This window comes from Corvus hawaiiensis, chromosome 16 (genome assembly GCF_020740725.1).
Source record: "Corvus hawaiiensis isolate bCorHaw1 chromosome 16, bCorHaw1.pri.cur, whole genome shotgun sequence".
Taxonomy (NCBI): Eukaryota; Metazoa; Chordata; class Aves; order Passeriformes; family Corvidae; genus Corvus; species Corvus hawaiiensis.
In genome coordinates this window covers 16,315,354-16,339,825 of record NC_063228.1, presented here as the reverse complement: position 1 = coordinate 16,339,825, position 24,472 = coordinate 16,315,354, and the positions used below count along the sequence as shown (strand labels likewise).

The 24,472-nt window shown below is 42.3% G+C and overlaps 2 protein-coding genes across 5 annotated transcripts in view; one reads left to right on the top strand and one right to left on the bottom strand.

Annotated features, from left to right (window-relative positions):
* Positions 1 to 24,472, top strand: part of IFT140 (intraflagellar transport 140) — a 106,065-nt gene that overhangs the window by 42,116 nt on the left and 39,477 nt on the right. For 3 of the 4 annotated variants that reach the window (XM_048321094.1, XM_048321091.1, XM_048321092.1), the window contains 10 exons: positions 5,297 to 5,500; positions 5,894 to 5,966; positions 8,103 to 8,194; positions 8,999 to 9,126; positions 10,664 to 10,781; positions 11,219 to 11,346; positions 13,726 to 13,873; positions 15,589 to 15,720; positions 16,853 to 16,885; positions 18,030 to 18,226. In XM_048321094.1, coding sequence (XP_048177051.1) covers positions 5,297 to 5,500; positions 5,894 to 5,966; positions 8,103 to 8,194; positions 8,999 to 9,126; positions 10,664 to 10,781; positions 11,219 to 11,346; positions 13,726 to 13,873; positions 15,589 to 15,720; positions 16,853 to 16,885; positions 18,030 to 18,226 — 1,253 coding nt within the window. The remainder of the gene's footprint in view (positions 1 to 5,296; positions 5,501 to 5,893; positions 5,967 to 8,102; positions 8,195 to 8,998; positions 9,127 to 10,663; positions 10,782 to 11,218; positions 11,347 to 13,725; positions 13,874 to 15,588; positions 15,721 to 16,852; positions 16,886 to 18,029; positions 18,227 to 24,472) is intronic. The other variant, XM_048321093.1, reaches the window with a different exon arrangement.
* The window catches only part of TMEM204 (transmembrane protein 204), a 29,087-nt gene continuing 23,135 nt past the window's right edge, over positions 18,521 to 24,472 (bottom strand). Inside the window, exon 3 of the mRNA XM_048321096.1 lies at positions 18,521 to 20,706. Within this exon, the coding sequence (XP_048177053.1) occupies positions 20,462 to 20,706 (245 nt within the window). The 3' untranslated portion in view covers positions 18,521 to 20,461. The remainder of the gene's footprint in view (positions 20,707 to 24,472) is intronic.

The following is a 24,472-nucleotide window of genomic DNA, read 5'->3' as shown; positions in this document are numbered from 1 at the left end:
GAATTTTCTCCCAGTCCTTCACCCACTTCTTTGGGCCTACAACAGCTTCTGAAGAGTTAAAATTCCCCCTAGAAGTTAAAGATATCATATACTTTCTTTAATATGTTTTTGCTGTGTTTATTCAGTAAGGTCCATCCACCATTCAGAGACAGGGTGAGGTTACCTTGTCTAACTGCCCCAAAACCTGCCACAGAGGTGGGGGACACTGCCCAGCAGAACCACCTGCAGTCAGAGGGAATAGTGCAGCAGAGGTGGATATCCAGGGGATAGCCATAGGATATCCAGAGGTGGATAGTGCAGCAGTGGAACAAACAGACATTATAACCGTCCAGGTTCCAGCTAAACCACAAGGGCAGCCACAGCGAGCAGCAATCGCCCCTTTGCAAAAGAGGAAGTATAACACCAATTCAGTGCGCTCAGCTAATGATGATGAGGTACCAGGGCCCTCACAAGCAGGGGAGGAGCTGGAGCCTGAGATCATCACTGACTCATCACTGATCATCACTGATCATCCCTGTTGTTTGACAGTCTCTGCAGTCTGTGAAAAGACATTACATGATGGGGAGGGCGAGGCTTTTTTGGCTTGGTTGATTCAAGTTTGGGGCCTTATTTGGTATAGGCATGGAACTTGATGGTACCAAAGCAAGGTTTTTGGGATCCTTGGCCTAGGATGTGGCCATTGAGCAAGTGTTTGTGAGGGAGCCAGGACCCTTTTCTTTCTGGGAGCAGCTTCTAGCAAGTGCAAGAGAAAGATTTGTTTATATGGACAGACTGCAGGAGCACCATCATAAAAAACCGTGGAAGACCATGGAGGAAGGATCCAATGCCTGAGAGAAAAGGCAGTGTTGGAGATACTTTTTGGAAGGGGTGGGCAACATGATAATGACCCTAACAAGGTCAGGTGCCCAGTGCAAATGTGGTGGAGCCTTGCACATCAGGGGCGATCTGAACACTCCAGTTTAACGGCAAACATGCATCTCAAGGGGAACCAAGAGACAATGGGCTCTGTAGCAAGCAATCTTAGGAATTACAAGAGCATGGTCCAAGGCCTGATGCAGACCCACATCTCTGCTGTAGAGACACTGGTTGAGAGTCTCAAGGATGATAATAAACTCAGAGAGGAGATTAGGGAGAGATGTTTACCTGTGGCACCAGTGCAAAACAGAGTCTTTGAAGTCAGAGCCAGATGCCCTCCAGACAGAGAGCTGGTATGCCACACAAACTGACTTGTGGTATTTCCTACTTGACCATGGAGAAGACATGAGATGGTGGGACAGGAAACCTACCTGTGTCCTGGCAGCCCAAATACAAGAACTGAAAGAGAAAGGAAAAGGGAAGTTGGTGAGAGGGAGTGCAGTGCCATTTTCCTGTGGGCAAGGATCTGACCCACTGGAAGGTACCTCGCATATGTATTGACAAGGACCAGTATTAGGGGGGTCCTGCCTCTAGCCAGGTAGGGGCACCGGGGGATGACTGTATCTACTGGACTGTGTGGATCCGATGGCCTGGCACGTCAAACCCACAAGAATACAAGGGTCTGGTTGACACTGGTGCTCAATGTATGTTAATGCCATCGAGATGTGTGGGGTCAGAAACAGTCTCCATTTCTGGGGTGACAGGGCGTTCTCAAGAGCTGAGGGTGTTGGAAGCTGGAGTGAGCTTGACTGGGAAGGACTGGTAGAAGCACCCCATTGTAACTGGCCCAGATGCCCCATGTGTCCTGGGCATTGACTGCCTTAGGAACGGATGCTTCCAAGACCCAAGAGGATATTGATGGGCTTTTGGAATTGCTGCTGTGGAGACAGAAAGAATTAAGCAGCTAAACACCTTGCCTGAACTGTCAGAAAATCCTTCTGTGGTAGGACTTTTGAAGGTAGAAGAACAGCAAGTACTGACTGCCACTTCAACAGTGCATCACCGGGCCGTACGACATAAATCAAGATGCCGTGATCCCCATTCACAAGATGATCCATGAGCTAGAGATCCAAGGAGTGTTCAGCAAGGCCCACTCAGCCTTTGGACCCATTTGGTCCGTGCGCAAGTTGGGTGGGAAATGGAGATTGAGAGTGGACTATCATTGGAGATTGAGAGTGGACTATTGAATGAAGTTACACCATCACTGAGCGCTGCTGTGACAGACCTGTTGGAGCTCCAGTACGAGCTGGAGTCCAAAGGAGTGAAGTGGTACGCCACCACTGACATTGGCAATGCATTTTTCTCCATTCCTCTGGCAGCAGAGTGCAGGCCCCAGTTTGCCTTCACCTGGAGGGGCGTGCAGTACACCTGGAACCAATTGCCCCAGGGGTGGAAGCACAGTCCCACCATCTGTCAGGCTGCACTGGAAAAGGATGAGGCTCTAGAACATCTGCAATACATTGATGACATCATTGTGTGGGGGAACACGGTGGCAGAAGTCTTTGAGAAAGGAGAAAAGATCATCCAGATTCTCCTGGAAGCTGGTTTTGTCATCAAAAAGAGTAAGATCAAGGGACCTGCCTGAGAGTTCCAGTTCCTGGCGGTAAAGTGGCAAGATGGATAGCGCCAGATACCCACCAAGGTCATCAACAAGATCACAGTGATGTCTCCGCTGACCAGCAAGAAAGAAACACAAGCTTTCCTAGGTGCCATAGGTTTCTGGAGAATGCACATTCCCAAGTACAGCCAGATCGTGAGCCCTCTCTACCTGGTTACCCAAAAGAAGAACAATTTCCACTGGGGCCCTGAATAGCAACAAGCCTTCGTCTAGATCAAGCTGGGGACTGCTCATGTGGTAGCCCTGGGCCCAGTCAGGACAGGACCAGAGGTGAAGAATGTGCTCTACTCTGCAGCCGGGACCAATGGTCTGTCCTGGAGCCTCTGGCAGAAGGTGCCTGGTGAGACTCGGAACTGACCACTGGGATTCTGGAGCCGAAGCTACAGAGGGTCTGAAGCCAACTACACCCCAAGAGAGGAGATCCTGGTAGCCTATGAAGGAGTTCAGGCCGCCTCTGAGGTGACTGGCACAGAGGCACAACATCTCCTGGCACTCTGACTACTGGTGCTGGGCTGGATGTTCAAGGGAAAGGTTCTCTCTACCCATCACACCACTGACGCCACATGGAGTAAGTGGATTGCCTTGATTACACAGCGCACCTGTACTGGAAAGTCAAATCACCCAGGGATTTGGAAATAACTACAAATTGGTCTGAAGGTGAAAGCTTTGGTCTCACTGATGAAGATGAGCAGGAACAGGGGACATGTGCTGAGGTAGCTCCACCATACATCCAACTGCCAACATAAGAAATGCGCTACACTCTTTTCACTGATGGTTCCTGTCACATTGTAGGGATGAACTGAAAGTGGAAAGCAGCTGTATGGAGCTCCACATGACAAGTTACAGAAGCTACAAAGAAGAATGTGGATCAAGCCAGTTTGCACAATTCAAAGCTGTCCAGTTGGCCCTGAACACTGCTGAATGAGAGAAGTGGCCAAAGACTTACCTCTACACTGACTCTTGGATAGTGGCAAATGCTCTGTGGGGGTGGCTGGAAAGGTGGAAAAAGGCCAGTTTGCAGTGTAGAGGAAAACCTATCTGGGCTGCTGAAGAATGGCAAGACATTGCCGCTTGAGTAGAGAAACTGACTGCGAAAGTCTGTCATGTGGATGCCCATGTCCCCAAGAGTAGGGCTAATGAGGAACACTGAAACAAGGAACAGGTAGATCAGGCTGCAAAGACAGAGGTGTCAGAGATAGATTTGGACTGGCAACACAAGGGAGAGTTGTTTCTAGCTTGATGGGCCCATGATGCCTCAGGCCATCAGGGCAGAGATACCACTTATAAGTGGATACAAGACCAAGGCGTGGATCTAACCATGGACAGTATCTCCCAGGTGATCCATGATTGCGAGACATGCGCTGCGATCAAGCAGGCCAAGCGGGTGAAGCCCCTGTGGTACGGTGGGCGATGATCCAAATACAAGTATGGGGAGGCCTGGCAGATTGATTACATCACACTGCCTCAAACCCACCAAGGCAAGTGCTATGTGCTCACAATGGTAGAAGCCACCACTGGATGGCTGGAGACCTACCCTGTGCCTCACACTACGGCCCGGAACACCATCCTGGGCCTTGAAAAACAAGTCCTTTGGAGCCATGGTATCCCCAAGAGAAATGAGTCTGACAATGGGACTCATTTCAAGAACGGCCTTATAAACACCTGAGCTAGAGAACATGGCATTGAGCGGGTGTACCACATCCCTTACCATGCACCAGCAGCTGGGAAGGTTGAGCAGTGCAATGGACTATTAAAGACAACATTGAAGGCAATGGGAGGTAGGACCTTCAAGCAGTGGGATTAGCGTTTAACAAAGGCTGCACAGTTAGTTAACAACAGAGGTTCCACTATCCAAGATGGCCCTGCCCAGTCCAAACCCCTGCGTACAACAGACAGGGATAAGGTTCCAGTGGTGCATATGAGAGGTATGCTAGGAAAGACTGTTTGGGTTAATTCTGCCTCAAGCAAAGAAAAACCCATTTGTTGGGTTGTCTTTGCTCAAGGATATGGTTGCACTTGGTGGGTGGTGCAGAAAGATGGAGAAACATGATTACCTCAATGGGACCTTATTTTGGGGTGAACTGTTTATGACATTGTGCCTGTATCCATATCTGCATGTATATACATATATAATTAGGATAATGTATGTATGTCTATAGTTTAAAAGTCTAAGTTCAATGTAGCATGTATGGAAAAAAAAATTTGGAGTGGATACTGTTGTGGGTTAGGTTTTCTCAAAGGAATTGCTTCCCCTTTGTTGTCTTCCTGAGGCCACCATTAACCCCTGGGGAGTCTCAGGGCTCGCATCAGAGCAGCCCCTCTGCCTCACTTGTAGCCGTAACTACACCAAAGTGGAAATTGCTTAACAGCTGGGAAAACTTAGGTTTTTTTCTTGGCTGTTGTTTTTTGTTTGTTCTGTTTTATATATGTATTTTTTACTAGTAAAGAACTGTTATTCCTTTTCCCATATTTTTGCCTGGAAGCCCTGTATTTTTGAAGTTATGACAGTTGGAGGGAGGGGGCCATCTTTCCGTTCCAGGAAGGTTCCGACCTTCCTTGGCAGACACATGTCTTTTAAACCAGGACACCGGGTAACCAGCATAATAGTTTGAATCTGTAATATTTCCCAGTCATTCCCTGTAGTTTGTATTTAGACAGTAGGACTTTGTGTATTTATAAAAATATTTATTCAGTCTTTCCCCTTGGGACATTGCTGTGACAGTTCAAGAAATTGTGTGGTTTTTCTTTTCCCATTGTGTACAGTGGGGGTCCCGAAAAAACCTGCTGGCAGTGAACAACATCAGCTCTGTGGTGATCCTCAGTGAGCAGGCCATGTTGGCACATTTTCATCAGCAGGTGGCCGTGGTACAGGTGTCTCCCAACCTCTTCAATGTGACGACCTTCAGCGCAGGAACCACTCACAGCCTTCGTGTTGATATGAATGCTAATGGAGTCTTTGCTACTAAGGTTAATTGGTTTGTTTTTTATTCTTCTTTTATTTTCCAAATCAGTGGCCTAGTTAGGTTTATAGAGACCAAACTTCCTAAGTCTTTAAGAGAAGCCTTTTTTTTAATATTCAGCTTAGTGTGAAAGCTATGAAAGTATTGTTGTGACAGTAGCAAAGGTGCTGTAGTGAAGCTGGTTTTTTTTAAGATAGAGCAGGGACTCAGGAATTCTCTAGGGTGCTCACCAGAACCCAGAGAACTTCTGGACTGCTAAAAGCCTTCAAACCCAATGTCCAGAGGAACTAGTAACTGGTGGCTATTGTAGGGGAATTCTTGCTGTATTATTGCATGAACTCCTGTATGTTTCTAAAAGGAACTGAATGTATATATTTATTTGGTGTTTTGTTTGTTTTAGGATGCTGTAGTGTTCTGGAATGGGAAGCAAGTGGCTGTCTTTGAGTGCTCAGGAGATACCTTCAGAAGTGCAGGTAGGACTTATTGGTCAGAGTTGGAATGCTTATTTTCTTCCACAATTATATGTTCATTCATGGTAGCTGATGGACTGTAATCATAGAATCACAGAATAGTTTGGGTTGGAAGGGACTTTAAAGCGCGTCTTGTTCCAACCCCCCTGCCATGAGCAGGGACATCTTCTTCTAGACTGGAAAAAACCCTTAGGGCTTGAGAAAAACTTTTATCTGATGTAGCAAAATTACATTATACAGAGCCTTGCACAAAACATGATATGAGGCTAGAACTACTTCTTTTTATGTTTTTATAAGTACACCATTGATGTTGATCAAGAAGAGCAATTTTTTCCTGCTTTCGTAGCTGTGGCTCCTGTTGCCTTTACACATAAGACATGGCAATGGCTATTGAAGGCTTTTCCACTTCTCTTGAGAGAAAGTGTAATCAAGGTTACATAGCACTTACATAGGAACTGGGAAGGAGGCTTTTTGTCCCAGCTCTCAGGAGAAGTTGTCCCATAAATTGCTATATATAGTGCCAAGTAGAGTAAATTATCTTTTTAAATGATTAATTCTCCCTTGATATTTCTGCCTTGAGAAATAAGTGATGCAGAATTCCATCAATCCCATTCTAAATCTTGAGATTTGTCTTTTAAGAACCATTAAGTGTTTCCTGCTTGTCTGTATTTACTGACATATTTTATAACTTTTCCAAGCTGAATCATTCCTTTATTACCACCAAGGTCCCAACAATCTACATCACTTCTGAAGTTATTGCAGAGCCACTGTTCTGACAGAGATTCTGTTATCCCTCTTCAGTAGCAGTTCAATGAAGGGAAAAGTGAATTCTCTTACAGAACCTCACACTGAACTGTTTTTTTTTTTCTTTCTTTCACTCCCCATATCAACTCTTTGCCTTTCCTCTCTCACTTGTTTCCATGGACAGAGTGTACCAACACTTGTTTACAGTGGGAGCTCCAGCTTTTAAATGTAGTGGCAGAATGGAAGAAGGCTGAAACACCAAGGAGTAATAGTGACTGATATTCATTCAGGTTTCAATAGTGACTGACAGATGGAAAAAGATGGAAAAAGGGATTTGGTGCAAGATAGTGGAAATTGAGTGCTGTCTTGGTTTGAAAGACAGGTGTCTGCCAAGGAAGGCAGGAGTCTCCCTTGACATGGAAGAAAAAAAATTGCAACCCCCTTCCCTCCGAGTTATTATAATTTTGAAATTAAGGGGCTTTCAGGCAAAGGTATGAGGAACAGGAATAACAGTTCTTTACTAATATATATCTATATGTGTATAACAAGTCAAACAAACAGCAATAACTCTGGCAGTAACAGCAAACAATCACAAACCCAGTGCCAGCCTTCTTGGCTGTCAGGCCCTTTCCCCTCGGGTGCAGTTCCGCTCGCAGCCGGCAGGGGCGCTGGCGGCTCCCGGTGAGCAGGGCAGGTGCGATGGTTCCCCCGCGGCTGCAGGGGGCGCTCCGGAGCGAGCTCGGGGAGCACGCGGCACTGGTGCCCTGGGATCCCGGGAAGGGATGGGACAAAGAAGCTTCACAAACCCCTGGGCAGCCGATCCCGGTGTCCGGCTGGATCCTCGGGAACAGCAGGCTGGAACAGATGGGACGAGCACAAATCCCGGGTGGCAGACGAGATGTATCCAAACTCCGGAGCTGCAGTGGGAACCCCCGGAGGTTTCGGCAGGCAGGGCCAGCAGGGCTACAGCATAGCAAAGGCTCGGAGCAACGGCAGGGGCAGGGCGGCCGCAGCCCGGCTGCCAGCGGGGCAGGGAAGGCGGGCTTGGGAACCCGGGGTCTCGCCGGTAGAATGAAGGCAGCCGGAAAAGCAGAAGTCTCCAGTGCTGACGAATTCCTTCCAGCCTCCCTCTCCGTCCAAACGCCAGGAACTCACAGCCCACAAGCCCAGGTGAAAAAGAGTAGCCAGATGGACCCCTCCCCCTGGGGCCAGGTCTTTTGTTTTTCTTAAGCACCCAGTAATTTGTCCCCCTGGCAACGTGTATGCGGAAAATTCTTTAAGAGAAAAAGAAAATAGAAGGGGAACTCCTAAAACCCCAGCAAGTGCTTTAAGTTACTTCTTTTCTTTTTACAGGACATATTTATTGTAATGATTGCTTTGTTGTGATTGTTCCAGGCTCTTTCCTTTGTGACTCTCCAGTTCTGTCTGTGCATGGAGAAAATCTGTACACAGTGGAGCCGTATCAGATCCAGGTCCGCACCTGGCAGGTAAGGACTGAGAAAACCATGAAGGGACAAATAGGCCTTATTGTTTTCAAAGATTGGTGTTAGATCTTAAAAGTTAAGTGCATGATCTTTCTAAATCTACTAACTCTACCTTGTCATAATACAATACTAAAAATAAGAAATATTTTCAGTATTTCAGCAGAAAGATCTTTGACATTTTGTGTTCTTTAAAAAGTCTGCCACTCTGAACACTACTGCAGTGTAACTAATAAGTATTTACAGACTTTTAAGACAATCTAAATTGCATTCAGGTTGAAATGCATATATTACTTTCAGGAAGATGATAATATTGAATATTCTTTCAAGATAATGAAAAATACCACTTGCACATTTTGTGTGAACCTTTGCAGCCTCTGCTGGTTTGTGAGAACCAAACCAAGAAATCTAATTGTCAGAGTTCTATAATACATCGTTTTATTTAGGAAGTAAATATTATATTTTAGAATGTGTGTGATTCATCACATAAATATAATGTATTTGTTTTTATAGCTATGTATTTAGGAACCTTCAGGGACTTGATATTTCTATGTCTCTTTCACTTGGTGAAGGCTGTGTTACTAAAGAGAAAATTATTGCAGAAGGATGCCTTTAAATTTAGACTTTTTTTGAGGTTATATGTGTACCTGAAACCCAGATTACATTTGTGTGTGCATATTTCTCCAATTTGCTCGGAGTGATTCATCTAACACAGAAGTTCAGCAGTTCATGACTCAATTTGGTGACAAAATAAGTCCCTTTTAGTGAGGCTGTGGCCACACAAACCTAGTGTTACACATTTCTTCCCAGGGCACAGTTAAGCAGCTGCTGGTGTTCTCTGAAGCAGAGGGGAATCCTTGCCTCCTGGATGTCTGTGGGAATTTCCTGGCTGTGGGAACTGATCTGGCTCACTTGAAAATCTTTGATCTCTCACGCAGGTATTAATAAGGCTTTTAAAATAATCTGTTTATAGTTAAGCATGTATTTTGTGGAGAATCTTTAGCTGGTTTTGATTTGATGAAATGCAACAATCCCTTTGACTTGAGGCAATACATGCAGCCTGTGTGAACTGATGGTTTATTTCCAAAGCAAGGGAAGAACAATGGAATAATTAGGCAAGTCATGGACTGATGGTCATCACCATGATGATGATGATTATTTTAAAAAGAGAATACCTTGAGGGATATTTAAGTGCATTTAAAAGTGTGTGGAGAATTTATGGAAGATCAAGCCAAGGATGTCCCACATTTCTTCTGATAACTTGAACAAGACTCGAATCTCAAAAGAGTTGAAATAAAGAAAACTAGGTCTTGTATCTCCTCATAAATCAGCAAACTAGTTTCAGTGAATCTGTGGAGAAAGTGAACCTAGAACTGTGGAGACTCTGTTCTTCCTCCTGTTTAGGTTAAGAAAGAAGTTTACCTGACTTTGTTCAAACTTTGCTGTACTCCCATACTGACAAACATGAAAAAGATAGTGACATGATGTTCCTTTTGAAAATTTAGCTGCTAATGACAAATGTAATTTTGAAAAGCTGGAAAACCTGAAGAGTGAACAGATTCTGTTCTTCTTTGCATGCTGTCACCAGAGGAATGCTAAAGTCTAGTTAGTTGCCCACTGGAAACTACCTGGGTTGGGATGACACACATTCCACCTGGGACACAGTTTGAAGGTTATTAGATTTGGGCAGGTTGTAACTAGCATAAATACTGGATTATGATGTTTGATAGTGAGAAAAAATAGCTTGACTCATGCACTCTCTGATAAATTTTTGTGTTTGGTACTGAAAATACCCCTTCTCAAATTATGACACTCTTTAATTTCAGGGCACCATAGTTGGCTTAGGACAAATGTTATTTTTATAGACTCAAAGATTTTTTTTTCATGAGATTGTATTATAGGTCTAAATTGCTGTCACTTCAAATTACTGTCACTTCTTTTTTCTGCATTCTTTTGTTTCATGAGATTTGTCCTCTTTATTGCTGACTGATTACTGGGTTTGTATCTATACCAGCAATAAGATTCTTTTGAGATAATAAAATATAAATACGCCCCGCCAATGACATTTCTTTACTTCTGCTCCACAATATGCTTTCCATACACAGAACTCTTTTGTGATGGGCTCTATTCAACATTCATGGTACTGTTCAACTTACTTCTGTAGGAAAAGCAGGCCTCTGAATTCAGAATTCTGGCCAGATGTTCTTGCTGGATAGCCATGTTTTTGGAATCCTGTAGAAGCATTGAAGTTTATTCTTGCTGATTCATTGAGGAAAGAGTGTCCGTTAACGTATTCCTGAAAGAAAGGCAGTGGCAGCAATCATCTGGAGAGGAAGCGGGAGTCTGGGGCAGTGGTGTCATGCAGTCAAAATAGTTTGCTTTTAAAAGTCTTATCCATAATTTGCTAAATGTTTTGGCTGATGCATATTGCCAGTTTCTTGCCACCATATAATTGAAGTTTATTCCTTCTCACAGAGAGGCAAAAGTGCACTGCAACAGCAAGAGTTTATCCAAGCTGCTCCCTGGCTGCGGAGACATTGCATCTGTGAAGTGCAATGCTAATGGCAGCAAAGTCAGCATCCTTGTCAGCAGGGTGAGGCACAGCTCTTCACTCACTGTCTGGGATTTGTCCATCGGTTCATAGACTGGTGTGGTTCAAGATTACTGAGGACGCAAGATTCACTTCTCAGAAATAAACCTACCTGGTCTGGGCAGTGTATTGAGTCATGTAATGAAGTGTCATGTTCCGGAATTAATTAAGGTCTCTTAAGGCTTTGTACTGTGTTGGGAACAATACAGAAAAGGAAGGAATATTTTAGTTACAAAAGCTGCTTTGTAACACTTCAAAGAAATCCAAGGCTGACTTGTTGGAATAGAAAAACAGCCAGGAATCTTCTGGTATTTCTTAGTAAGAATGACCTTGTGTGATTACCAGCAAAGAAAGCTTAGAGCATGAAGTAGATGGGATAAACATATCTATTGTTCCTCTTGACTGCATGCTCCAGCAACCTTTGTTTTCCTTTCTTGTAGGCAGATGGGAACATCGATTCCAAGATCTGTTTCTATGATGTTGAAATGGACAAAGTTACGCTCTTTGATTTCAAGGCTGAACAGGGAGATGGTAGAGACAACCTTTCTGCTGGACAAGGCATTGGCAAGTAAGGAGCTTTTACTTCAAGAAGCATTAATGGTGGATTTAAGATGGAAATCTGCCCTGTGGAGACAAGCACACTTTGATTCTGACATTCCTCTGCCTTGTGAAGGAGCTTGTATGAATTTAATTATTTCTAAATAACTAATTAACACTGGTGAGTTGTATGTCCATCAAGTTGCATTCCTGTCTATTCCAATAGCACGAGCTAGGGAGTGTCAAATGAAGGTCCCAGAAAGCAAGCTCAAAATAAGCAGGAGGTGGTTCTTCAGCCAACATGCCAAGGAACTCCTTGCAAAGGAAGTAGAGAAGATGAAGATATGGAAGATATCATGGAGATATTGGACAAATTCATAGAAGAGAAATGCAGGGAGAGTTATTAGCAATTTGGAAGCCACATCTAGCTAAAGAGATCTCTGAGGAGAGGATGATTTGGTGTAGGGGCTTTTATACAGAGATATTACATGACTGGAATCAGGATCCACGCCTTTAAATAAAGAAAAATCTTGGAAAGCTCCCCTTCCTTGAAGAGTTTACGTAATAGGAACTGAAAAGAGGACATTCTGAAGGTCCTCGTAGGAAAAAATGTATTTTTTAAGTATAATAAAATTGAGTTTGTGTGGGTAAAATCTCATGAGATGTCTATTTAGAACTGATGCCTTTCTGTTCATGCAGACTGTTCTGTGGGAAGTGAATTAGAAATCCTAGCTGTACAATGCAGTGAAGTAGGAGTGCTTGTGAAAATATGGTGGAATATTAGGGTACAAATTCCCATGTGGTTTTACAATAATTTTTCTGACTGTATTTTTCTGAAGAAAAACCATCATTGGAACAGGTGGATTGCTTTTTTAGCTGCTATCTTCTATGGGTATTACAAGCAAGAAAAAAAAGGAATTACTCTCCTTACAATTGGAAACCAGAAGAAACTACCCAGCTTATCAAAAACTAAGGCCAATGCAAATTTGAAGTCCTACATCCTGGTTAGTTATGCAGCAGTGTAGTCAAGGGTAAATGAGGAAGTTGTTTCCTAGTGCAGTATCTTGTGTAGCCCAACAGAGGCCGACCCAAGCCAGGAATGTTGTTTCACTGTTTGAGTGTTAGTGTCTGTGTGAATAATCCATTTACCTGTGCTTCCTTTTAAAGGATCTTCAAATTAGAGTGAGTAAACTCAGCAGAAAATGATAATAATCTACACCTCTTCTGCTTCTCCTTCCCTCTTCCTGAGGCAAAACCTAAACACTCCCAGGTTTTTTACACAAATTCTGTTTTTCAGTTTGCAATTTACTGATTTTGAATTCCATGTCAGGGAGAGGACTTAGGGTGTTTCTGCACCTCTTTGAATGTCTCTTTCAGTTTGCTCTTTAGCCCTACTCCAATCCTCCCCACAAAGTCCACCCTTCAGTGGTGACAGCAACTGAGAAAATACTTTAATGGTGTCTTTGGTTTCTCTTTTAAATAATTTGATGTTTTTCAGAAGAAGGAATACTAAGCCATTGCTAAAATAGTGTGATTCTGTATGTCTGGAGTCTTGACATGGCCGGCACTGAAATAGTATTGAAATGCCCAAAGGAGGCAATAAGATGTTATTATTTAAACTGCTGTCAGAGACTGGCTTTCCCAAGGCTGCAGGGGAAGTCCTTGTGCTTAATGTGCTGTTCCATGGTGCCTCTGAATTCTTGACATGCAGTAGCCAGGTGGTGGTTGGTCTCTTCTTCCAGGTAATAATCAATAGAATGAGAGGAAATGGCCTCAAGTTGTGCCCGGGAAGGTTTAGATTGGGTATTGGAAAAAAATTTCTTCAGGGAGAGTTGTCAGGCATTGGGAACAGGCTGGCCATGGAAGTGGTGGAATCACCATCCTGGGAAGTGTTCAAAAAATGTGTGCATGTGGCACTTTGGGACATGGTTTAGTGGAGAACATGGTGGTGGTGCTGGGTGCATGGCTGGACTTGGTGATTTTAGAGGGCCCTTCCAATCTTAACAATTCCATGGTTTAGAGACAGAGCTGAGGTAGCCCCTGTGTTACAGCAGCAGACACTGAGGTACCTTGTTTGAAGGATCTTCAAGTGTTGCTGTGGAACCTGCAATCTCAGGGGAGGCAGATTTTGGGTGCCTATTTTTATAGGCAGTACCAACTCTTTTTCTACCGAAGTGCTTTATGTCCTGTCACCATTGTCAGTGTAACAGACCAAACTAAAAGTGTCGTTGCCACGTGTAAAATGTTAGGAGTCAGGAAAATGTATCTGGTTAATATTTTAATGCAGAGTATAAATAACTGAGTATCACCTGAGAATGATCCCTTGGCCAGAGCTTTATTTACACTCATGCACTGAATGGGCTGGAATTACTTTGTCTCCCTTTCTACACTTTTTCTTGTCTCTTGGTAGGTCTGTAGTGGAGTATCCAGAATTGCACAGTCACATCCCTGCTTGCCATTTCTGGGACCAGAGTGAACCAAGACTTTTTGTATGTGAAGCAATTCCTGAAACAGGCCTCCAACCTCCAGACCAAAAGAAAAACCAGACTGAGGGCACAGTATGGTCTTTTTTATTTGTTTTATCTTGTTTTACATGGAGTTCTCCCTGTCCAAGTAATAAATCCTTCGTCCTTCATGAAGGATGTAGGAGTGGGTAGTACACATTACTACGTGCAAAAATGAGCAGTGAACCCTGTGTTTGGTGTCTGTCAGGCAGCCCCTCTATGGCAGCTCTCTGGTTTGGGCCCAGCTTGCATACAGTGAAGAAGAAAAAGAGGGGATTTCTTTAGCTGTGATAGAATTTTGGGGATGACCCTAATGTAAGCTTGTATCTGGACTACAATTTTTCAGGTGATATTATTGGGTGGATTGATAATCTAGAAGTTTGTAATTTTAAAAATTGCTGATTTTATATCTTGAGTCCACTTATAGCAGCAAGAATTAACTTGATAGAATAACAGGGACACTACTGTTAAGGTGAACAGAGAAATATGCTCTTCCACCCAGTCCTTCCCATCATCTGCTTTTCTGGAGAGACATTGCACATTTTTATGTGACTTCCCAAATTACCTGTTATGGTCTTTTTTACATTAGAAAAAAGAGTTAATTTTTATTGATCAGAAATGATCTAACCAAAGATTTCTTTCATCACACCAACAATTCTTCCCCTCTTCCCCTGCTATTGTGCTTGTAGTGCTCCTTACCACTTTGTCTGTACAGAACTGCCTTTCCTGTATAAACATTCCATTGATTTGAAACATCCATGTTAATCTCAAATTTTTGGATTTGTGCCTTATTTTAACTAAACCTCATCAAATTAGAGATAGAAAGCTCTTTGTGTCTTTTGTTGGTTAAAATGACCTTAGATGAATTGTGAGAAGATCGAAGTAGAAAGGAGAAGTGGGATAGTGATGTCTCAAAAGGCTTGGCTGGGGTCTTCTAGCAAAGAGAAGAACAATTCAACCTAGTACTCCTCATGTAAAAAAATATTTGGCTTCTAAATAAAGTTGAAAAAAAAGGTACAAAAGGAATGCAACTTACTTTTTGCCCCTTATTCAACAGAGCTTTTTACTGTCTGCTTATGCTTTAGGAAATGAGAAGTCTGATTAACTTCTGCTGGAAATAAATGTTATTTTAACTTGAGTCAGGTCAATACTTAAACTGTTAGAGGAACTATTTTTGAGTGGATTATATATTTCCTGGGAACTCAAAGCAATCAGAGAGGTGATGAACCTACAATGGGAATAATATAATGTTTTTTAAAAAAAGTTGAAAACAGTTGTGGCTGCCCCATCCCTGGAAGTGTTCAAGGTCATGTTGGACAGGGCTTGGAGCAACCTGGTCTAGTGGAAGGTGTCCCTGCCCTGGCAGGGCGTTGGAACTAGATAGTTTATAAGGTCCCTTCCGACTCAAACCATTGAGTGATTCTCTTATTTTGTGATTCTGTTTCTTTGCCCTGAGCCAGATCTGTCAGAGAGATGCCTAGAGCAGCAATCTGGCATGGGGCTTTTCTCTTTATGGTGAAGGTGGTTGCTGAGGCAGAGGTGGAGGTCCCTGTGCAGGAGGACCAGTCTGGAATGCAGAGCAAGGCGCTGGGTGCTCACTGTAGGGAGGAAGTGTGCAGCTCTGCCCTCTCCAGCAGCTGTGTGTTTGAATGTATAGGTCATACTATTGTCAAGAGAAGCTTCTGCCAAGTGAATATGGAAAATAAAAACAAAAAGAAAGAAGGATATTGCAGCATAAAAACAAAACAATGGTTTGCTTCCTTTTCCAGATGGATGTTTGGATTATATCGTTCTTCAGCACTGAAGAGCATGGCCTTTTGTTGCAGGACAGCTTTCCATTGCCTTCATCATACCAGGTTCTTTTGGGCATAGAGGTGCCACATTATTACTTTGCAAAAAAGGTGAGGTAATCTCTAAGAATTCCTTCCCTTCCCAGAAATTAGACTTCCCACTGTATAGGGGTCAAATTAAACCAAACTGAGTCTGGGGTAGGTACAGCAACACCAATGGCAGGGGATGCATCACATAGAAATGACATAAAGATAATTCTGATGCAGATGAACTTGGCAGAATTGTGGAGTTTGTAATGAGACAGCTTTTTATGGGTATTGCAAACTGAATGCGACGTACTAGGGTAGGAGAAATGGGAATTACCAGGTAATGCAACTGAAAGAGGGATGTGAAAAAAATTCTGCTTTCTCTAGTCACTGTGCCTGTTGCAAGTACAAGAGGGGTGTGTGTGTGAGCTTTATGTAGGCCATAAGAGAGGACATTTTGTACTGGCTTGGCAGAAGCATCCCACTTCCTTGCTGGAATGGAGCTTGATCTCCAAGAATACCTAAGAGAGCAAGAATAGTCATCTTGCACTATCAACAAATGTCTGTGTGCTGCAAGTGCCAGGAATGCAGGCTCTAACTTCTAAAACTTGATTTTCAATCCAAAATTGTTTGCATCTCAGGTAAGTAATACCCTGCACAGTTCCATGCATACTGGGCAAGCTGCAGCCTTTCACCTACAAATTGTTTTCTGGTGAAGCTCTGACCTGAGTTTCCTGGTGCCTCTTGGGATGATGATTTTATCTGTTCCTGTCTTGTAGGGGGAGTGTAACACAGCCCATTTATTATACTAAGGTATTTAGTTTTGTAAAATCTACAAGAAATTAATATTAATGACACTTCTAATCCTCATGTAGTTTGTGAACACTATTAGACAAGGAGAATGTATCTACTCATTATGTTCAGATTCAGAGCAGCACTTTGCAATTCATCCCCTTCAAAGCACTGCCTGCTGTCAGTCTTCCTGTGAAGACTGAGCTTTTAGAGTTGTACTGTGTTTTGCTTTTCTTTTTCCCTTAAATTGAAAGGTCAAATGTGATATGCTGCGTTTTCCAATCTTTCTTTTTAACAGTTTTCCATCATATCTCATGCTATTTTACTTTGATACTGTGTTTGTGTTTTTTTTTTTTTTTTGTTTGTTTGTTTGTTTTGGTTTGGTTTTTTTTTTTGACTCTCTATGGATTATTGCTGCCATTAGTTGTGTTTTCGGAGGGGATGTGTCTATAAACCTGTAAGTATCTGCATTGCTTTGGTCCTCTTCCTTCATCTTCTGCTCCTCTATCTTGTTTCCGTTTTCTTGGTTGGTGGTTGTCTCTTCGTGACTAAGTCACTTTTTACATCACTTGTATTCATTTGGGAAACCTAATTTAGTATAAGAGCAGAGCCTGCTTTAAATACAGCAAATCAAGTTGATGCAACAAGCCTTGTTGACCAAGTTTCATTCCAGGGTTTCTCCTTATTCAATATAATGTCTTTACTGTCCTGGTGCCAGAAATCCCTCAAGTTCTAGTCAGACACATTTGCGCTTTTGATTTCTGTCTTTTATTGTACCCAGGACTTCCATTGTATTATAATATAATACTATTTTTTATTGGCTTCTGTATACCTTAAAATTTAGTTATCATATATAACTATATGATTGGGGTAGAGTGTACATGGACTTTGGCATCCTTCATGACTCAGGTGATCTTGCCCTTTGCTTGGCTTGGGAAAGTTTCCTTGTTACACTCCAGACAGATCATTTGACATTGAGGATTGAGACTTTATTGTTTTTCTGCATAATGATTGAATTGCTTTGAGCTGCCTTTCAGTGAATGGTGAAAGTATCCCTGAAGCTTTAGAACTGCCAGTTGTAAGGGGAAGGATTTGAACCTGAGCTTCAGCATTCATAAGATTTTCATGAAGGCAAGGATAAAAGAATTGATTCTGTATAGTTAACTTTCAGAACAGCAGACTAATGTTTGAGAAGAGACTAAACTTGGAGGAATGCTTACCTGAAATCTTCAGAAATCTGGGAAGTTAATAGTTGCTATTATAGTAGTAGTATTACTAATATACATACATACATATATATATATATAAAATAATAATGACTGTAATAAAAGGAGGTTGCCTTTCTGTGGTATGATACCAGTCTCCAGTGATCACTGACATGCTGTGATTGTTCACTGCAATATGTTAATCTCTTCTATGACATTCCATGTTTTGTGGCATTTTCTAGGAAGTTCTGGAACTTTGCAACTATTGTCACTATTGATCATGGTCCTGCAGATATAAAAAACTTGGGCTGTGATAGGAATAATGTAATTAATTACATGTACAGAGGAGTAAGTTTCAACCTGCTTGATACCTATATGACAACCTTCTCCTTTTAGCTGGGAGAAGCTGAGAAGGGAGCATCCGAATCTGGCTCAGGAACAGTCTCTCAGATGGTTGCCAGGAGACCCATGAGAGATTTCATTGGATTGGGAGACTGTGATAAGACCACCCTGGATGCCATGCTGAACTTCAGCTACTATCTGACTGCTGGAGACATGGATGAGGCCTTCAAATCCATCAAGCTGATAAAAAGGTATCAGAACTATTTGTATGTATTTCTTCATGGGTGCAGTTTATTTTTGTTAAAAGTTTATGTGAAGTGTAGATCCTCCTAGATTCTCCTTACCTTTTCCCTCTCTGATTTCATTCTCTCTTTCATTTTTAGCCAGATGAAACATCTTTGTCTCACAGACATTTTAGTGCATTCTCTGCTCATTCTTTGTCTGTAAACATTATGGATTCTTTTTTACTAAAGGAGAAAGAATTACTGATAAACAGTAACCTTATCCTGTGTCTGAATGGCAAAAATGTTGTCACTAGAAGAAAATGCACATTCACAATTTTATTTATACATCGAAAATAATCACAGCAATACCGAGTGTTACAGATTTACCGACCACATAGCTGATTTTTAAATTCACATGTACATTATTATAATATGGATATTGCAATATTAGAGGAAATAATATAACGTCTCTTAAATACTCTAATATTTTGTTTAAAAAACCCTTGCATTTAATCATAGCATATTATTTCTGGAATTCTTTTTTTTTTCCCAGAAATTAATGCAGGCAGATGAATACTAATCTTAGTTTGTTTTTACAAGCCTACTGCTAGAAGAAACTCTTTGTCAGCTTTATGGTATTTCCCCTGACAGTCTAGAGCACTGCAGTTGTTCTAGAGCATCAGTCTCTGCGGAGAGTTGCTCATTTGGAACGTGGTGCCAAGCAGCAGTTGGGGTTGAGTTTCTTATCACATCCAAACTGAGTGCAGAACAGAACTCAAGAGCCAGCTTGATGATCACATTTTAACAAAGTGTGGAAATAGTGACAAAGAAGCAAAGCAGTGTACTCAGCTGGGAGTAACACAACAGTCCTAAGGAATTTGTAACATTCACAGCTCATGGTCCCTCAAAGCTATCACTAATTTGCTCAGAGCAGCATCTTGAGAGTGCTTACACACCTGTCATTGCCTCAGGTTCCTGTATCCCATGTATTCCTGCATAATAGTTTTTGATGTGTTGTTTTTCTTTCTGAAAATTATGTGCATATGACTTTTGTGAGGCCATGTGCTTCTCAGGGTAAGGCTTATAAACATTATACCTAATTCTAAAGGTATTAATTTTTCACTTCATTACCATATTAAGTTATCAGGTAGGTTGTTTTTAAATCTCAGAATCCTGAAGTCCTGTATATTTGTCTTATTTTCCAGTCTGGATGCTTGAGTGGCAGCTCTATTCTCCAATATTCCCTGTGTTATGTGGCTCTGAGCATTGCTGGGCAGAGCTGGTGTCCTGCCATAGCACTCTAACGTCACAGCAAATGTAACTAGCTGGAGACAAAAGAAACCAATTTGGGCTGGAATATCTCTTTCTAATAATAGTTCCCAACAATGTAAGTTAATCATATCTCTGATTATTAGGGAGTTCAGGTACCCTCCTGTGGACATCCGCCCTCAATGTAACACTGAAACAGATTTTTCAGCAGCATGCGTGGCCTGTTCTAGCTGCGTACCCTTCTCATTTTTAATGTCTGTTTATGCATAGGACATTACCAAACCTGTGTCTCAGAATACAAAAGAAATGTCTGAAAAAAATGCAACTTAATTCTTCTGCAATCCCTTTCTTTACATAAGAATAATTAGAGTTGCTTTTGCTTTTTACTCTCTGGTCTCTTCTGGGGCTGGGAGCAGGTGTTGCAGCTAATGAGAATCCGTTCCTTGTAGAGAGGTGAATAGAAGGACTAGAAAGTAATGAAATTTAGACAGCTGTTAAACCCATCACTTAATCTACAGTGAGTTTTCTGCTTTCTCAGATTGCCTGTTAACTTCCAAGCTATTGTCACTGGTCTCCTATAGCTTTTTGGTTTATTTTTAGGGAGCAGGAGAACTTGATGCAGGCAGAGAAAATGTGTTTGGTTCCCTCTTTCCTGTATTCTCATTGCACACACTTGGTATCTTTTCCAGCTGACCCTGCTGCCATGCAGCAAACCTGACAATTCTGTGCTGTACAGCAGACCGAGAGGGCAATAGAATAGAATAGAATAGAATACATATATATATATATATATATATATATATATAAAATTATGTGTTTTATACATATGTATATAGATGGAGCCCATCCAAATAGTAATCGAGGGCCTCTGCCCACACAAGGGAGCATTGTGATGTCTTTCAACCCTTAGTTTTAAGTTATAGCATATATTTATAGAAAACAACTCCAATGCAGATCTCTTTGGAGATCTTTTCCCCTTTCAAGTGTGCTCTTTCAGCATGGTGACTCAACATAGTCATTTTCCAAGCCCCGGCGAAAGCGAGCCGTCAGGGTGCGGCTGATGACGATGACCCGGGGTGCCATGCAGTCCTCACGCCTGTGGAGGATGTTCCAGATTAGAATGGCAGCTGCCAGCGTGGCCAAAAGGCAGGCTCCAATGTTCAGGTAGCAGGACCATGAGAGGTTGGTGTATGGTCCGATACGGTAGAATGTCACCAGTCCAATAACCAGAACAAAACCTGCAAGAAGAATGGCAGAGTTATTTTTAATGAGTTCTTCTCTTGAGTTTCTGTAGTGGCAAAATGCTATAGGCATCTCAACATTTACAGACTCACTGTTCATAAGTCTGTAGAGCCTTTCCATCCCTGTTATGATATGCTGGATGTGTTCTTGAAGGCATATTTGGGCCTCATGATATGTGCAAAGAGAGTGCCTTTAACAGAGGCTCCGTTTTAGGTTTAAATCTGTTCACTCTGATTTAAATTTCTTACCCCCACTGAGCTGTATTTCATGTTGGGTTTTTATCCCCATGCATTTGAATCACGTACACAGATGTCCTCTTTCTTACTCCCATTGCCAAAAAAGAAAACAGCTGTATTAATGATAATAATAATAATTATTAAAAAACCTCTTTTATTCACAGTATGTACACTTATTCTGAAATTTTAAAATGTTTATTAAGGCAGGCTGCTATGTAAACTGTGAAGATGATGAATAGCCAAATATCTTAGAGAAAGAATAAAAAGCAATGTACAGAAACTTAAAAAAAAAGGGAAGGTGAAATAAATGGAACTTTGTGGTCCTACTTTTTCTTGCTGGAAGAAGATGTTATGAGGCAGAAGTAATGTCATGTCTCCAGAAGCTACTGAAGGCAACGTTTCTATTGTCCTCATAACCTTAAGCGCAGTACTAAGTTCCCTAAAAGGTAGGTAATATTAGAGCAATAACGCTGCATTTGTCCAGCATTTCCATTCAGGTGTCACAACGTGATTTGCAAAAAAACTGAAAAAAAAAAAAAATTGTCACTTTCTCTGTGGTGGTTACATTACTGATGAGTAGTAATGTTATTTCAGGAGTGAGGTGGGGTGTCTGTTCTAGTCATGCAGGAGATCCACGTTAGATCAAGGGGCAATCTGTATCCTTTTATACCTCCTTTTTTATATTACTGAGACTGCCCTTTCCCTCAAGAATGCATTGATAACCACATGATTACTTTTCTGCCCTCTGTTTATTTTATTATCACAGAACCATGCAATCCCAGGATGGTTCGGTGTGCTGGTTTGGCCAAATTTAGAAGTATATCCCCTGAGAGAAGGCAGGTTACAAACCACCCCTCCCCCACCAGGTTTGGGAATTAAGAAACTTTTTCCTCGAAGGAAAGTGAAAGAGATAAAAACTATTTATTTAACAAACACACAGAGAAAAAATTACTAATGCTAAATAATGAAACCTCTCGCTGTAGAGAGAAAACCTGAGAAAATTTCAGAGTCCTTCCGTAGGAAGGGAGCTGGGACAGGGTGGTGGGCCCACCTCCAGGCCCAAGGCCTCGGTGGAAAGTCCTCCCAATGCATTCTGATGTTGAAACAGTCCAGCAGAGAAAAGGCAAAAAAACCCCCGAAGTCCCAGGAAAACAAAAGTTCAACTCGCTGGAGGAAAAGGAGCTGAAAACCTGTCTGAAAACTGGTGGGAAAGAAAGCAAGCTGGATGCTTCCCTCTGCTCTCACTCTCCTGCCACAGCTGAACACAGAGAGCTGTCTCTATCTCTGTGTGACCTTGAACAAGCTGCAAACTGCTTTGAAGAAGTTTTGCTCAGTTTTTCCTCCCCCCTCTCAGGCTCAGTTTAAAGGCATAGAAAGGCACAAAATTAATTCCTGGGCATAGGGCAGCGATATGGGATACACATCATAAAGTCACCCCAAGACATTCGGGTTGGAAGGAACCTTAAAGCTCGTTGCATTCCAGCCCCTGCCATGGGCAGGGACACCTTCCACTGTCCCAGGTTGCTCCAAGTCCAAGGCCTTGGGCACTGCCAGGGATCCAGGGGCAGCCACAGCTTCTCTGGGCACCCTGTGCCAGGGCCTCCCCACCCTCACAGGGAGCAATTTCCAGTATTCCATCTATCCCTGCCCTCTGGCTGTGGGAAACCATTCCCCCTTGTCCTGTCACTCCAAGCTCTTGTCCACAGTTCCTCTTCAGCTCTCTTGGAGCCCCTTTAGGCCCTTCAGGCTCTAAGTTCTCAGAGCCTCCTCTTCTCTAGGCTGAACATCCCCAGCTCTCCCAGCCTGGCTTCAGAGCAGAGGGGCTCCAGCCTAGTCTCTCTTCCTGTACCTATTGTCAAAAAACCCTACTTTTCAGCTTTTTATAAAACAAGAAATTCATGGATGTAATTAGATTGAAACAAACACAAAGGGGCAAATAGGTCTCACTAACCAAAAAAAGATTTTCTTTTTGTTCTCCTATACACTTCCTTAACCACCACCATAACAAAGGAATGTCATTGCCAAAAGGACCCCTTCATGAAGGAAGACTGGAATAAACAAATATCCATGAAATGCCAGAACATATCTGGACACCATCTCTGTAAGTTCATGGGCAAGGAGAAGTCAAGAGCAAGTCCCAGGGGCTGCATTGTGTTTTCTCAGCTAGCCACAGTGGCAGTGCCTGCCAACACTGTCCCCATGGATACATGGCAACAGTGTGACCCCTGGCCCTGGTCCTTGATCTTCCATGAAAGAGCACATTCTGAGTGTGCATTGTATCAAGTTTTTTTCTTAAAAGAGTACTAGTAATACAGTGAAGATGGAAAAGACACAAGTTACAAACAGATAAAAACCACAGAGAAGGGAAATGAAGTACAAGTAGGAGGAAAACAATCATTACTTAAAGGTGTGACACTTGTACCATTCTCAGAGTCAGTAAAATGAAGGCTGAATCCCCTTCCTCATAATATAAACACTGAATGAATGAATGAATGAATGAGTGAATGTCTGGCATCCTTGGCTCTCCTGTGTTTACCTAGAAGGTGGTTTGCAACTCAGTTGCTTGCTGCACCTTCTCCTGAGGTAGCACTGTGTCACAGCTGGCTTGTCCAGAGAGGGTTTGGAACGAGGCATTTCTCTGCCAGAGGACAAATAAGGAGGAAATAGGTTCTTATGGGAGGAGTAGCTCTTAACTGCTCTTTCCTCACTCTGATGTGAAAAAAGCCTGATATACCTTGGATGGATTTTAGGTTGTTGACCCAATTGTAAGGATACAGTAACTCCTTGGTTTTGTCAGTAAGTCTGGTAGTTATTTTATGGTTCAGCTTAGTTACAAATGAACAAGTTTCATTTGGAGAGAATGTGGCCATGTGGAGCACACTGAGTTGCAGAAATCACTGATCCATACAATAATGGTTTGCTGGTGCAAATAAAATACTTTCCCCTTATTTCCAGTGTCAGTCTTCAAGTTCAGTTTGTCCTGAGGCACATGGTAGAGAAGAGAGGGGGAGGTGAGGTTCTGTTTTGTGAGAGACATCAGGTTTTTTAAGCTTTCCTCTCAGATGGCTCGGTTCCCCGTCTGTGGAACCAGGATGATACAACTTCGTGTGTTTATTCTGTATTTCAGAGCATTGGGAGCAGAGCATGCTAGCTGTGATATGCTTATAAAGAATTTGGATGTCTACATCTTCATGTAGGTCTTATAAGGATGATAGACACTGATACTGCTTTGCAGTCCACTGTTCAAAGGATGGTAGATAGCCATTTTCTTATGAAAGTAGGAAGTTGAGAGGAAAGGAGATGCTTGCACCTCCTGCAGCTGAGTTGACCCTCTTCATCTCCTTGTGGTTTAAAATTGGCAGGAGGGAGAGTATTGATACAAATCAAGAGACCCATCTTACTTAGTCCAGCACATGAGAAGACTTTGTGTAATCAGTTTTCCTTTTCAGTTGTCCTTTCAGAACTCATTTCCAATTCATACACACTTTCACAGGGAATCCATAAAGTGTTAATTTTCTTTTAAAAG